Genomic DNA, 14,154 nt, shown 5'->3' on the forward strand with positions numbered 1-14,154 from the left:
CTGTATAGCGGTGTAGTGCACTAGCGCGGCGGCGGTGTGTCGGTGCAGCTGCGCGGCGTCGCTCGAGTGTCGCGCGTGCGCGGCCGCGACGGGCAGCAGGCGCGCGAGCAGCGCGCGGTGCGACCGCTCGCAGTAGCGCGTGTAGCACTCCAGCCCCTCTTGCAGTTTCACTGTATAGCGGTGTAGTGCACTAGCGCGGCGGCGGTGTGTCGGTGCAGCTGCGCGGCGTCGCTCGAGTGTCGCGCGTGCGCGGCCGCGACGGGCAGCAGGCGCGCGAGCAGCGCGCGGTGCGACCGCTCGCAGTAGCGCGTGTAGCACTCCAGCCCCTCTTGCAGTTTGAGGATTAGGCTGTCGTAGTTCTTGCGGACCACCTCCAAGATCTGCGGAGTTATATTAACATTGGTTAAAGAAAAACAAAATGGATTTAAATTTTCCACGGCTGCCTTCATTTTCTGGACTGCATCAGCAGTTCTATTTTTTACTAAATATTTGCGTGAGTAAATGATATAATAAAATGCACGACATAGTATAATAAATAATCTTTTTTCTTTTCTGGTCTTTTAGGGATAAGTTCGCCTTTGTACTTCTTACTAATTGTATGTTATTTTTAATATGTCTTTTCGTACAATAAAGAGTTTACTACTACTAATCTTTACCAAAGAAGAAACGACTTTACAAAATTGTCTAACATATATGTCGTCATTTTATGGGCTTCATCGGCATCAGCATTTCCACATCATCAAATCGTTCTTTCCCACAACAAATGCACCGATTTCTCTAAGATCCCACGATCAAATCGCTCCAAAACAAAATTCAGAAATAAGGAATTATACTTTTTTTTATTATCGTAGAGTTAAAAATCTCTTTTATGGTCTATTAACCTTTTCGACGCCGTGTCAAACTCAAAAGCTGTCACTCAGACGCCACATCACCGAAGTGTCAAAACTGAAATTGAACTTTATGCATATGCACCTAGGTCTATGTTGCTCTGTGGTCTATGACCGATTAATCCGTCTTTGGCGTTGGACCTGCGGTGCGTATATATCGGTCATTGGCGTCCAAAAGGTTAAAACCCAGATGATAAAATTATCAACTCGTACATCGGTTCATCTCCTAAGAATGTTAGTGTAGGCGACGGGACCTACCAACCTCCGTGCTGCGCGCGTGCTGGCCGGTAAGGATGCCGCGGCCAGCGCGCGCGTCTTTTGTTTTTAAAAAAGTATTTTTCTTCTCTGAGTTTTCTTTGCAAATTTAAGCGTCTATGTTTTGTGTTTGCACATTATTTGTATTAATAAGTGTAAATCGCTTCTAGTACAAACTATATATTGTGTATATACAAATATATTCTGTGTAACTTTATGTGCTGTGTAAATACTGTGTAAAATAAACTGTACATACAAACTTTTACGCGTATTTTTCGTCATCGGCGGCCCGACATCCTACAGTTAGAATGTGTTCATTCACCTGATCCTCTGAAGGCGTGGAGAGGCTCTGCGAGTTGAGCCAGGACTCGATCTTGGGCGAGAAGTGTTGTATGATGGCGCGCACGTTCACCAGACAGTTGGCCAGCCGTAGGGCCTCAGCCTTAAACTCGCCGTCGCCGGTCGAGTAGCGAAGTGCTGGAATACCAAAACCAGTTACACAAACTAAAAAAAAAACCCGGCCAAGTGCGTGTCGGACTCGCGCACGGAGGGCGCCGCACCATCAACAAAAAATAGAGCAAAACAAGCAAAAAAACGGTCACCCATCCAAGTGCTGACCCAGCCCGACGTTGCTTAACTTCGGTCAAAAATCACGTTTGTTGTATGGGAGCCCCACTTAAATCTTTATTTTATTCTGTTTTTAGTATTTGTTGTTATAGCGGCAACAGAAATACATCATCTGTGAAAATTTCAACTGTCTAGCTATCACGGTTCGTGAGATACAGCCTGGTGACAGACGGACGGACGGACGGACAGCGGAGTCTTAGTAATAGGGTCCCGTTTTTACCCTTTGGGTACGGAACCCTAAAAAAGCAAAAGCAGCGCGGTGCGGAGACCGCAACATTATATATTAACATTCGATTATGGACATATAAATCTAAAATCGCCTAATTTCGACTTAATGGGGTTCGCCGGTAGAAGTATTTAGCAGATGGCGCCATCATAGCTTGGCCTGTCAATCCCTGAAAGAAAGAGAGGTAACTTTTGTGTCGATACACAATGTTGCACTGGTGGTGGGTGAGGATGTAGGGTTGAAACTTGAACGTAAAAAAAAGATTCTCCCCCAGTTAGGAAACCTGCCGTTAATATAGTTTGTCAAAGGACTGTCCCATTTCAAACATAGACAGAAATAATCATACTAGCTTTGTCTTTCACTAGTACTAGCACCTAAAAGAAAAGGATGACTATAGTTTTTTTTGTTGCTATTTACTGACAAATTGGTTTGACCAACTATAAAACTAAATTAATTGCTTAATGCTAATGTAGAACAATGGCAGGCGTGGCTCACTCCGCGATTTCGTCGCGTCGCTACAAGTACCTACAGGTATAGTTTGTAGCTTTCTAATAGAGCCCGAAGGCTAATCTTATTGTCTATTGTTCAGTAAAACCGCTCGTGCCACGTGCCACAACCACCTGCATAAAAAATCGGTACTTCGGTTACTGAGTGCCGGCGAGTCGAACGCTACAGAACCAGTCTAAAATGTGTCATCGAGATGCGTAACAAAGGCGCGTTATCGGAGAGCGCACCTACACTGGTTTTTTGAGCGTTAGACTAGCCCGCGCTCAGGTACCAAATAGAATAATTAAGACCCTTTTTTGCAGGTAAGTAGCACGTGCGGTTTTACTGAACAATAGACAATAGGATAAGCCTTCGGGTTCTACTAGACAGCTACAAACTATACATGCGGCCCACGCCAATGTTGGTGTCTAGCCATAGTAGTTGCCGCGCACCGCTACGGAACGGACGCCTGCTCGCGCGTCCGCCACCTACTTAGGTCATATCTGTCGTAATAAACGCGTTTTGTTAGAGAGCGTACTGTACATAGTACTATTATTTATTCTGACCCATGAAAAATAGATTGTCGAAAACTTGGTGCATCCTAATAAGCTCGTAGTACAGTTGGTCGTAGGATGCTGGCGTCGGCAAGAACGTGTCGCCGAATGTGATGAATAGGTTGAAGATGTTCACCACCTGCAATCAATATCTATGCATTAGCATAGAGAAAAAAATACATAGAGTGCTCACTCCATACATCAGTTTTAGTACCAAAAAGACTATTAGCATCTAGCATCGAGTAGCGGAACTATCAGTACTGCTACTTGACAATAGATGTCGCCACCGACCGGAAAGTCTTATCTCAACAGCATAAGACTTTCCGGTCGGTGGCGACATCTATTGTCAAGTAGCAGTACTGATAGTTCCGCTACTCGATGCTAGATATAGACACTGAAATGGATAGTGTGAACTGATGTATGGAGTGAGCACTCTATGTATTTTTTTCTGTATGGCATTAGTCATTTTTATTTCAAAATCTAATGGGCAAATAGAAACCGGATATCGCAAGCGAAAGGTTTTTTTTTTCAATGTGGCGCGCGCACAGCTCTTGTGAGCAAGGACCCTGCTAAGGATACGGGCGAGCCTTGCTCATATGCATATCTGTCGCCAGTTTTCCCTTAGTCGCCTTATACGTCACCCACGGGACGAGATGGGGTGGTGCTATTTTTTTCTGATGCCGGCACCACACGGCACGCAAGTGGAAGGTTTTAATGAATTTCGTTTACAATTCATTTCCATCACAAATGCCAGGAAATGGTTATTATGAAACCAAATAAATGTGGATTAGGCTAAGTGTGGCTGGCCTTCACATAGGGGCCAGTTTACACATTGCACTCACAATAAACACTAACCAATTAATAAAATAAATATCAGGGGACATGACGTCTTACACAGATCAACCTAGCCCCAAACTAAGCAAAGCTTGTACTATGGCTGCTAGGCGACGATATACACACTTATATACATAGAAACCACCCATGACTCAGGAACAAATATTTGTGTTCATCACACAAATAAATGCCCTTACCGGGATTCGAACCCAGGACCATCGGCTTCACAGGCAGGGTCACTAGGCCAGGCCGGTTGTCAATGTGTTAACATCGTCCTCATCCATCGCTTCTGATAGCTAAGTAAGCACTGTAACAATTGAAAACTTACTTGTTGTGCCATGATGAAGATATTGTGTCTCCTAAGCAGCGTGCTCTCATTGGTCACAAGGAACTTCAAGAGCGCTATTAGGGCCGCCCATAGAGGCCTCCAATCCCTCGCTAAGCGGACTCGACAACGCTTCTGGTAGCTAAGTAAGCACTGTAACTACTGAAAACTCACTTGTTGTGCCATGATGAAGATCTTGTGTCTCCTAAGCAGCGTGCTCTCATTGGTCACAAGGAACTTCAAGAGCGCTATTAGGGCCGCCCATAGAGGCCTCCAATCCCTCGCTAAGCGGACTCGACAACGCTTCTGGTAGCTAAGTGGCCACTGTAATTCTACTGCTTACTTGTTGTGCCATGATGAAGATATTGTGTCTCCTAAGCAGCGTGCTCTCATTGGTCACAAGGAACTTCAAGAGCGCTATTAGGGCCGCCCATAGAGGCCTCCAATCCCTCGCTAAGCGGACTCGACATCGCTTCTGGTACCTAAGTAAGCACTGTAACTACTGAAAACTCACTTGTTGCGCCATGATGAAGATATTGTGTCTCCTAAGCAGCGTGCTCTCATTGGTCACAAGGAACTTCAAGAGCGCTATTAGGGCCGCCCATAGAGGCCTCCAATCCCTCGCTAAGCGGACTCGACAACGCTTCTGGTAGCTAAGTAAGCACTGTAACTACTGAAAACTCACTTGTTGTGCCATGATGAAGATCTTGTGTCTCCTAAGCAGCGTGCTCTCATTGGTCACAAGGAACTTCAAGAGCGCTATTAGGGCCGCCCATAGAGGCCTCCAATCCCTCGCTAAGCGGACTCGACAACGCTTCTGGTAGCTAAGTGGCCACTGTAATTCTACTGCTTACTTGTTGTGCCATGATGAAGATATTGTGTCTCCTAAGCAGCGTGCTCTCATTGGTCACAAGGAACTTCAAGAGCGCTATTAGGGCCGCCCATAGAGGCCTCCAATCCCTCGCTAAGCGGACTCGACATCGCTTCTGGTACCTAAGTAAGCACTGTAACTACTGAAAACTCACTTGTTGCGCCATGATGAAGATATTGTGTCTCCTAAGCAGCGTGCTCTCATTGGTCACAAGGAACTTCAAGAGCGCTATTAGGGCCGCCCATAGAGGCCTCCAATCCCTCGCTAAGCGGACTCGACATCGCTTCTGGTAGCTAAGTAGCCGCAGTAGCACGCCGACGCACAACTCGTAAAGTTCGCCGGGGAACTTCTTTAATAGGTGGCACATCATGAATTCTACAAGGAGATCTGAAAAATTGATTTTGAGCTTTAATGGTAATAAAATTAGGTACTTAACACATTAATTGCCACCCAGCCAAACAAGACATCCGCGCCAGGCCACAAAAATGTCGTCATATAAAGCTGTAGTACCACGATCCCGACTATCGGGTCGTCCGGCCTGGGAACGGAATCATAGAATACTCGATAGTTGGGTTTTCGGCACTGAATGTGTTAATTAAACAAAATAGAAAGTACTGAGTAAGTAGTGAGATTAAATTTTGTCAGTTAGTCTTGACTGTTCGTGTTGATTGAAGAATTTAAATACATATTTGAAACAATAATTAATTATGTAGTTACCTATTAAAGTAGAAGCTAGTGGTTGGGACGGTGGCTCCTCTGGAACTATTTTCCTATGACGCATAGGCAGTCTATATAATTGTACCTGAAAAATATGTTACATTACCTACACACCGTACTTGTAAAAATCTATAATAGATCACATTCATAGACGTGACAAAGACCGAACTTTATTCAATAATAAAATAAATATTTTTGTATAATTTTATACAAATGAACGTGCTGGTTCAAATCCTGAAAGAACTAAATCGTCAGGTGACAAGCAAAAGTCACTAATTACTATAAAATATTTAAACAAAAATCAGCCTTCTTTTCGTAGTAATATGGTTCACTATGGCTATGAACTTGTGGAAGTACTTTTACTTGTCACCTGACGAAATCCACAAATTATGTTTCGTCCAAAGTGCACAAAGAGTAAAGAAAGAAACTATGTCTATGTAACCTAGTAATCCATCTCAGATTTGTTTCGGTATCCCTTTACTATGGTCCGTTACCAGGCGTGTCTCACTCCGCGATTTCGTCGCTTTGCTACAGGTAGCTAAAAGTACATCCGTTCGGCCCCAATATTGGGGAAAGCCATAAGCCGCGCGTGGCGCTGTCGCCACCTAGCGGCCATATCTGTGCTGATCGTAACAGACGCGTTTTGTTAGAGAGTGAGTCTTCTGTACTTAGTACTATTATTTATTCTGTGCCGTTACCTTAAAAGTAAGATTCTGGTCGTGCATGATGGAGTTGGCGAACTGTTCCTCGACGATGCAAGTGAGCGTGATGAAACACAGACTGCATTTGTTGACGCTGCTCTCAGTCTTCGTGTCCGCCATCACTATTGAACTGTACACAAATTACAACAATTAAAGCAATAAATAATGGCCGCTCTAATACCACCGTCACGATATCGCTTCGGCAGAAAAGTTACCTCTGCTTCACACGTGATCTCATAGAAAATGTATAAATATAAAATAATCAATAGGTAATAGAAGTTAGAGGTTTTAGACTTTTCGTTTTTTTTTTTTTAATTTATTTAGGAAACATCAGTCACATACAAATATGTATAAACTTGTAGATATACAATAAGACCTATAGTTCCATTAAGTATAAAATAATTATATTGGTAATAAGTAGAAACGGGGCAAGTTCGGTTATGCCTATTAATAGGAAGATACACAAAAGTAACAATTGGATACTTACACAACTTATAAAGTACCTAAGTATCGATCATGCTTACAAACATACATACATTTCATAAGACTGTAAAACAATGACCTTTTTTTTTTTTAATTGTTGGAAGTTGTTCGAAAATATGGTTCAGTCTTTCCTTAGTGTACGAAAAATTGTCTTGATAAGTTTCTGTACCTACTTATAATAATTTTCAGTCATTCTTCAAACATGGACTTGTGTATGACCGATAATAGATAGTTAATTATGTTCTGTTATATTACGGTTACAAACATCTTCGAATTATTCTAAAATTTGGTATATATCCAAAAATTATGAATGAGATTATCGACAATCAAAAGAATGTTTAGGTACACACCAATATTGGAAGAAAGTCACGAGTAGGTTTGTTGGCTGCTCGTTATCTAGCGCCTGGATTTGGGCTGGATTGGGTGGACTCTGAAAATAAACATTTTAGTAAACATAATTTACCAGAGGAATTAAGAGAACTACCCCTCAAAACATTTAGGCACAAACTATTTACTTGGCTGGTTAACAAATGTTTTTATAGTACCACGGAATATTTTAATAATGTGAGTAGTTAACATAGGTTATTTTAGCGACTAAGCTAAAAATTTAAAATTTGTATGACTTATTTAAGTCTAGATATATGGACCTGTGTAAATTAGCCTAAGATCTTGCATATACTATATCTATCGCAAATAAAGATTTATGATTTTATGATGTAGGAAAAATAAGAGCGAAACGTCACGGGAATCTTATGCGGTATTTTGGTAGCATGCACAATTGCACAAACGAGGAAAAGTTTTGATCCGGCTGCCTTTTTTTTTAAAGAAGTGGCCAAGAGTGGCCGGGGTTGAGGGCGTCATGAAGTTGCGGTTGATGTTGCTCCGTAGAGTATGCCGTCATATAGTTGGTCAAACCAATTTGTCAGTAAATAGGAACAAAAAAACTGTACTCATCCTTTTCTTTTGGGTGCTAGTACTAGTGTAAGACAAAGATAGTATGATTCTCTCTGTCATAGAGAAAAAAATACATAGAGTGCTCACTCCATACATCAGTTTTAGTACCAAAAAGACTATTAGCATCTAGCATCGAGTAGCGGAACTATCAGTACTGCTACTTGACAATAGATGTAGCCACCGACCGGAAAGTCTTATGCTGTTGAGATAAGACTTTCCGGTCGGTGCTACATCTATTGTCAAGTTGGTATGACTATGGCCTTATAGACCATAATTTTAGTTGTTAATTTAAGGTCATGTGATCGCCAAACACGGTTGTTTAGCTTCCCAAATGCTGCGGCTGCATTGGCTATCCTAGACGGTATTTCGGACGCAAGGCATCCATTGCGCACCGTGTAATCGGATTTTCAAAACCAATTCCATGTTCCTGATTAATCAGTTGGAGGAGTCGCCGTCGTCGGACACGGCGGGGAGGACTATATATATATATATATATATATATATATATATATATATATATATATTGTCAAGTAGCAGTACTGATAGTTCCGCTACTCGATGCTAGATGTAGACACTGAAATTAATAGTCTGAACTGATGTATGGAGCGAGCACTCTATGTATTTTTTTCTCTATGTCTCTGTCTATGTTTGAAATGAGACAGTCCTTTGACAAGCTATAGTACCTGTTGCGGAGGTAGAGTGGCCGGGGGTGAGGGCGGCGCGGAGGCGGCGGCGGACGAGTGCGCGAGCGTCGTCATGAAGTTGCGGTTGATGTTGCTCCGTAGAGTATGCCTTCATATAGTTGGTCAAACCAATTTGTCAGTAAATAGGAACAAAAAAAACTGTACTCATCCTTTTCATTTGGGTGCTCGTACTCGTACTAGTCATACTAGTGTAAGACAAAGATAGTATGATTCTCTCTGTCTATGTTCGAAATGAGACAGTCCTTTGACAAACTATAGTATAGTTTGTAGCTTTCTAATAGACCCCGAAGGCTAATCCTATTGTCTATTGTTAAGAAAAACCGCTCGTGCCACGTGCCACAACCACCTGCATAAAAAATCGGTACTTCGGTCACTGAGTGCCGGCGAGTCGAACGCTTCAGAACCAGTCTAAAATGTGTCATCGAGATGCGTAACAAAGGCGCGTTATCGGAGAGCGCACCTACACTGGTTTTTTGAGCGTTGGACTAGAATAATTAGGACCCTTTTTTGCAGGTAAGTAGCACGTGCAGTTTTACTGAACAATAGACAATAGGATTAGCCTTCGGGGTCTATTAGAAAGCTACAAACTATACCTGTTGCGGAGGTAGAGTGGCCGGGGGTGAGGGCGGCGCGGAGGCGGCGGCGGACGAGTGCGCGAGCGTCGTCATAAAGTTGCGGTTCAGGTGCGCCGCTTCGTAGAGAGCGAGCAGCATGCCTTCTTCGCCGCCGCTGTTGTAATTAATGCACTAGTTAATCATAATATGTGACGTTGCACGGCAAAAGGTACCATATGGCACTTGGCGCTTACGTCGCATAGAGCCGCAATAATAATAGCGCGCGGCGGCGGAGCGGCGTTAATAATAGCGTAAGCGCCAACGGCCATAAGGTACCTTTAGCCGTGGGACGTCACATATAATGAGACAATCAGTGTACCTAAGGCCTGAGTGGACGCTCGAGTTGGGCGTGCAGCGGGGCGGGGCGTGTGCATGTTAAACAAATGCAAGCGTATAGGAGCGGCCTTAGTGCACGCTGCTCAAATCACTTGTGAGCCCGACGCCACGCTGCACGCCCCGCCGAACGCTCCGCTTCGAGAGTCCACTCAGGCTTTAAGCTTTGGATTCCTCCGAAAACGGTGCCGTCATATTACGGCCGTAATATAGCGGTGAATGACGTCACTAGAACGTTGTCTATGTAAACAAGATGGCGCGGTTTCCTAGACGTTGATTGTCAACGTAACGTAATAAAAGCGGTGCCGTCATTTGAATGACGGCCGCCATGACCTTGTCGATAGTTTCGTGAACGTTTTATTAGATAGCGGTGACGCCATTTTGAATAAATGATTCCGTACTACGATTATTTTCCTCTTCTAATGATATTTCATCCTCCAAGTAAATTATAGATGGTCAAGCAAATCTTGTCAGTAGAAAAAGGCGCGAAATTCTAATTTTCTATGGGACTATATCCCTTCGCGCCTACATTTTTCAAATTTGCCGCTTTGACCTTGGTGGCTGACGGTGTGTTATGACGCCGTGGTACTTTCCACATGTCGTCACCGTAAAGACGGCCGTCTTTTGCTGCCGCTATATGACGGCCGTCATATGACGGCACCGTTTTCGGAGGAATCCAAAGCTTTACACATACACAAATTGACTAAGCTCGTAAGCTCAGGAAGTCTTGTTTTGTGCTTAGCATATACAAATATATGAGCGTTTCATAATTTGAATACAGAACCATCGGCTTCGCAGCGGGACTTATTTTACGTTCTTGAATGGTGACCGCGATAGCATACCGATCTGCGGCTTTATATGACGCTTTCAAGCTAACTATATCAATGAAGTTAATTATGTGATTAAAGTAGTTGCTGTTCAACTGAAAGTTTTTCATGTTAAAATATATTAAAAACCATTTACAAATAGGTATAACAATTTTGTATCGTTATGGAACTGATCAAAACTATACGTACCTGTTTCTTTGTCCCCTTACGACCGGCTGAGTATCGTCACTGGTGAGGAATATCCCCCCCACCATACTGGTAAGGGATGAAAGCCACCCGCCCCCTGTATTGCCCTGCATGCCGCCGAACACCGACATTACGAAATCGTTCAGTGCTGCCGTTATCACTTGGCCGTAGCTGCAACAAAAAATATATGATTACCCAAACCTTACACCACAATGTTATAGTGTTAAAATATATAAGCGTGAATCCGGCTAATGTTTATTTGCCACTGAATTGAGACGCGACATTTTTGAAGTGAAAACTTCTTTAGCGGCGCTGTGCACTTTTTGAGGTGGGGAAAAATGTTAAACTCGCGCCAGATCACGTGACCGTAAGACGGACACGCGACCTGATCGAACAATGTCATTGAGTTTTTCTTTATTGATTTAAATGCCATCTAGTGAGTTTCGCTCTAACTGGTATTAATATAACTCGAGTACTAACAGTGATGTGCTTAGGGGTTTCAAGTAATGCGACGAAATAACGCTAGATGGCGTTAACCTCAATTATACAGACATTTTGCACTAGTCATTGAGTTTTCACTTCTGCCGGCACTCCCGGAGTGCAACCCGTTGTTTTTTTTATTTAATAATAAACTGACCGGCGATTGGCTCTAGTCACACCTGATACTCGTACATCTGTGGTATTCATTCTTACCCATTGAGTGCCAGTTCATCATCAAGTATTGACAGCTTGACTACATAGGGATTAGTAGATTCCTGCTTTTTGTAGCTCACCAAAAACATGAGTAGCATTACCACATCGTATCCTGTAATAAAAGAAGACATTTGAACTGAACAACAATCAACAAACATGACAAATTTTACTCTAAATATTTGAGTATGTTGTCATAACAAAAACAAAGAAGCGTATGACGGCCTATATGCATCTCCAGAGCGTCTACCGCCAACATCGAACATTCGAAAAACGATATCTGCCTCTCGCTCGAATATGCAAGAGTGATAGGGAGGCAGATTACGATTTACGATGTTGGCGTTAGGCCCTCAGGGCTTATTAAGCGGGTCTACACAGAACGAGGTGCGCCCCGAAAAAAATGTCCGGTGCATTGTGGCCGTGCGTTAGCCTCGGGCGGCCAGGTCTACACAAGCCGCGCAATTCCTCGCGAGGCGTCTCTTTCAGTGTGGACCAGCCTAATAAAGCAGACTACATACCTAAACATTTATATAAAAATCGGTTCACAAGTTTAGTTGTGAAAAGCTAACAGGGGTTCATTTCGCATTTATATATTAGTCCTGAAATAAAAAGTTAAAGAAGAGTAAAATTTAAGTTGATTGAACCGAAAAAAATAAGTAGTCACCGTGTTGTTGTCTCTCAGTAGAAGTGCACAGCAACTGCATCAGAGGCTCAAATAATGAGTTTGTCATCACATACTCCACCAGAGGGTTGTCATCTATGTTGTCTATGCCTGTCGCAATTATTAGCAGCAGCTTTAAAACCATAGATTTCAAACTTTCTGGGACATCACCTAAAATAGAATCAATTAAAATGTTATTATTTATTAATAGTCATTTCAGAATTACATACATAAGCTAATACTGATTGATTTATATAGAACTCTCCTATGTTCACTATTATACTCATATTAGTGGTAATAAATGCAATAATACATATGGAATACAATACAATCAATCAATAATATTGGTCAATCTGTGTAAGAATGTCCTATAATATTTATTTGTTTTAATGATTAACTTTCATTATTGTTTATTTCGGAAAAGCGCTGGTGGCCTAGCGGTAAGAGCATGCGACTTGCAATCCGGAGGTCGCGGGTTCAAACCCCGGCACGTACCAATGAGTTTTTCGGAACTTATGTACGAAATATCATTTGATATTTACCAGTCGCTTTTCGGTGAAGGAAAACATCGTGAGGAAACCGGACTAATCCCAATAAGCGCCTAGTTTACCCTCTGGGTTGGAAGGTCAGATGGCAGTCGCTTTCGTAAAAACTAGTGCCCACGCCAATTCCTGGAATTAGTTGCCAAGCGGACCCCAGGCTCCCATGAGCCGTGGCAAAATGCCCGGACAACGCGAGGAAGATGATGATTGTTTATTTCGGAAAAGAAATCCTTACGCCATCTTGTGCAGACCTAAATTGATGTAAATTGATTATAGGGGTGAGGTGAGATGAGGATGAGATCTAGCCAGGGAAACGGATAATAGAAATACTTGTAATTGAATTATTCCGTTTCTATGAATGACTTACTAAACTGTGGATATCTAGAACACTAGGTTCTTATCTAAACTTAATAAGAAGTAGTAAGTAACTGATTGCAGTAGTGCAGTAGATTACTTTTTGATATGCCTTACAAAGTACGTCAGTGATAAAATCTGATAACAAGTATTGATTGTTTTATGCTAAATTATTACTCATAACTACAAGTGAGGTTCACAAAAAGGATACTTAGAAATGGTAAATTTATTCTTATTTTTATCACAAGAATTTATCTTTATCATATTCATATTATATAGTCAGTATTCTTGACCTGATATTAGCTTTTCTATATTTTAATTTGTTATAAATGATAATTTACCTGACAGTGTTGAACTACAATGTTCCAGCAGTTTTTGCATCTTAGCATCAGCATTTTCTGACCCAATCAAAATAGTTTTCACATTGTTTGGCTCTGCGCCCAGCCGCTGATACATGGTCATCAAAAGAGCACTCAGTGTCTGAAGTGCATACACTAACCTGAAGATGAGAAAAATATGAGTTATACAACACGCATGCCTCCATTATAAATGATTGGGATTGAAAGATCTCAAAATAAACTATTCATACCTGTGCATATTTATTTATTGTCTTTTTCAAAAAGATATCATAGCTTACCCTGGGAGCCAGCAGCTCCCGAATGACTAATGTTTTAGTATGATGTGCTCATAAATTGTGTAGGTTTGATAATTAGATTAGTACTGCGACCTGCATTTACCTTATATGGTGCTCTTGACCCAACATTTCAATACACTGAGCCACAAGCAGGTTCATGTTGTCTTTCATATTGAGCAGCTGCTCCACCGACAGTTTGTTTATCTCGGCTTCCAGCTGCGGAATTTTCGGCTTCAAAAGGAAGAATTCATCCCAAAAAGTTGGATTGTCGCTCGTCAGGTCTTCTCCTCTGAAGAACGATTCGTATATCTGTACCACCTTCTCTTTCAAGTGCCTTTTAGAGCCTGAGCCGCTACGTTTTCTCATAGCCATAGCCATTGTACAGCTACAATGTTGTACCTTCAAGTAACTCTATGATTTTAAAATACTATTTACAATGTTTATGTTCTTAAAATATTTATGCTTTGTTTACATAAGCTACAATTAATGAACATTTATACAATTTTACATATCTGCGGCATAAAACGCTGCCCAGAGAAAATATTTTGAAGTGACACAAGCACAGACATATGTGATTGTGACTTGGCATGACATTGACAGTTACCAACTGTATTTTCACATGATTTTAAGTATTCCAAACTTTGATTCCAAATCATAAATCATAATGGACTCAAATAAGAATTTAATAT

General features: G+C 41.9%; 1 protein-coding gene across 1 annotated transcript; it reads right to left on the bottom strand.

Moving 5' to 3' along the window:
- On the bottom strand, positions 1–13,846 carry LOC134651481 (armadillo-like helical domain-containing protein 3). The gene is made up of 13 exons (XM_063506594.1): positions 13,569–13,846; positions 13,173–13,330; positions 11,939–12,106; positions 11,278–11,389; positions 10,588–10,755; positions 9,218–9,353; positions 7,317–7,396; positions 6,481–6,613; positions 5,783–5,867; positions 5,220–5,452; positions 3,048–3,174; positions 1,465–1,619; positions 1–380 (listed from the first exon to the last, which is right to left on the bottom strand). The coding sequence occupies exons 1-13, from the start codon at positions 13,841–13,843 to the stop codon at positions 168–170; spliced, it is 2,043 nt and encodes a 680-aa protein (XP_063362664.1). The 5' UTR covers positions 13,844–13,846; the 3' UTR covers positions 1–167.
- Positions 13,847–14,154: the final 308 nt, after the last annotated feature.

Source organism: Cydia amplana, chromosome 10 (assembly GCF_948474715.1).
Source record: "Cydia amplana chromosome 10, ilCydAmpl1.1, whole genome shotgun sequence".
Lineage (NCBI taxonomy): Eukaryota > Metazoa > Arthropoda > Insecta > Lepidoptera > Tortricidae > Cydia > Cydia amplana.

What these genes read in the sequence shown, in the direction of transcription:
- LOC134651481 (XM_063506594.1), bottom strand. Translation starts at nt 13,843, where the DNA reads ATGGCTATGGCTATGAGAAAACGTAGCGGCTCAGGCTCTAAAAGGCAC. An exon ending in TACTGAGAGACAACAACACG is followed by an intron (nt 11,390 to 11,938) that starts GTGACTACTTAT and finishes CTTTTATTACAG; the next exon opens with GATACGATGTGGTAATGCTA. An exon ending in GTGACTTTCTTCCAATATTG is followed by an intron (nt 6,614 to 7,316) that starts GTGTGTACCTAA and finishes ATTTGTGTACAG; the next exon opens with TTCAATAGTGATGGCGGACA.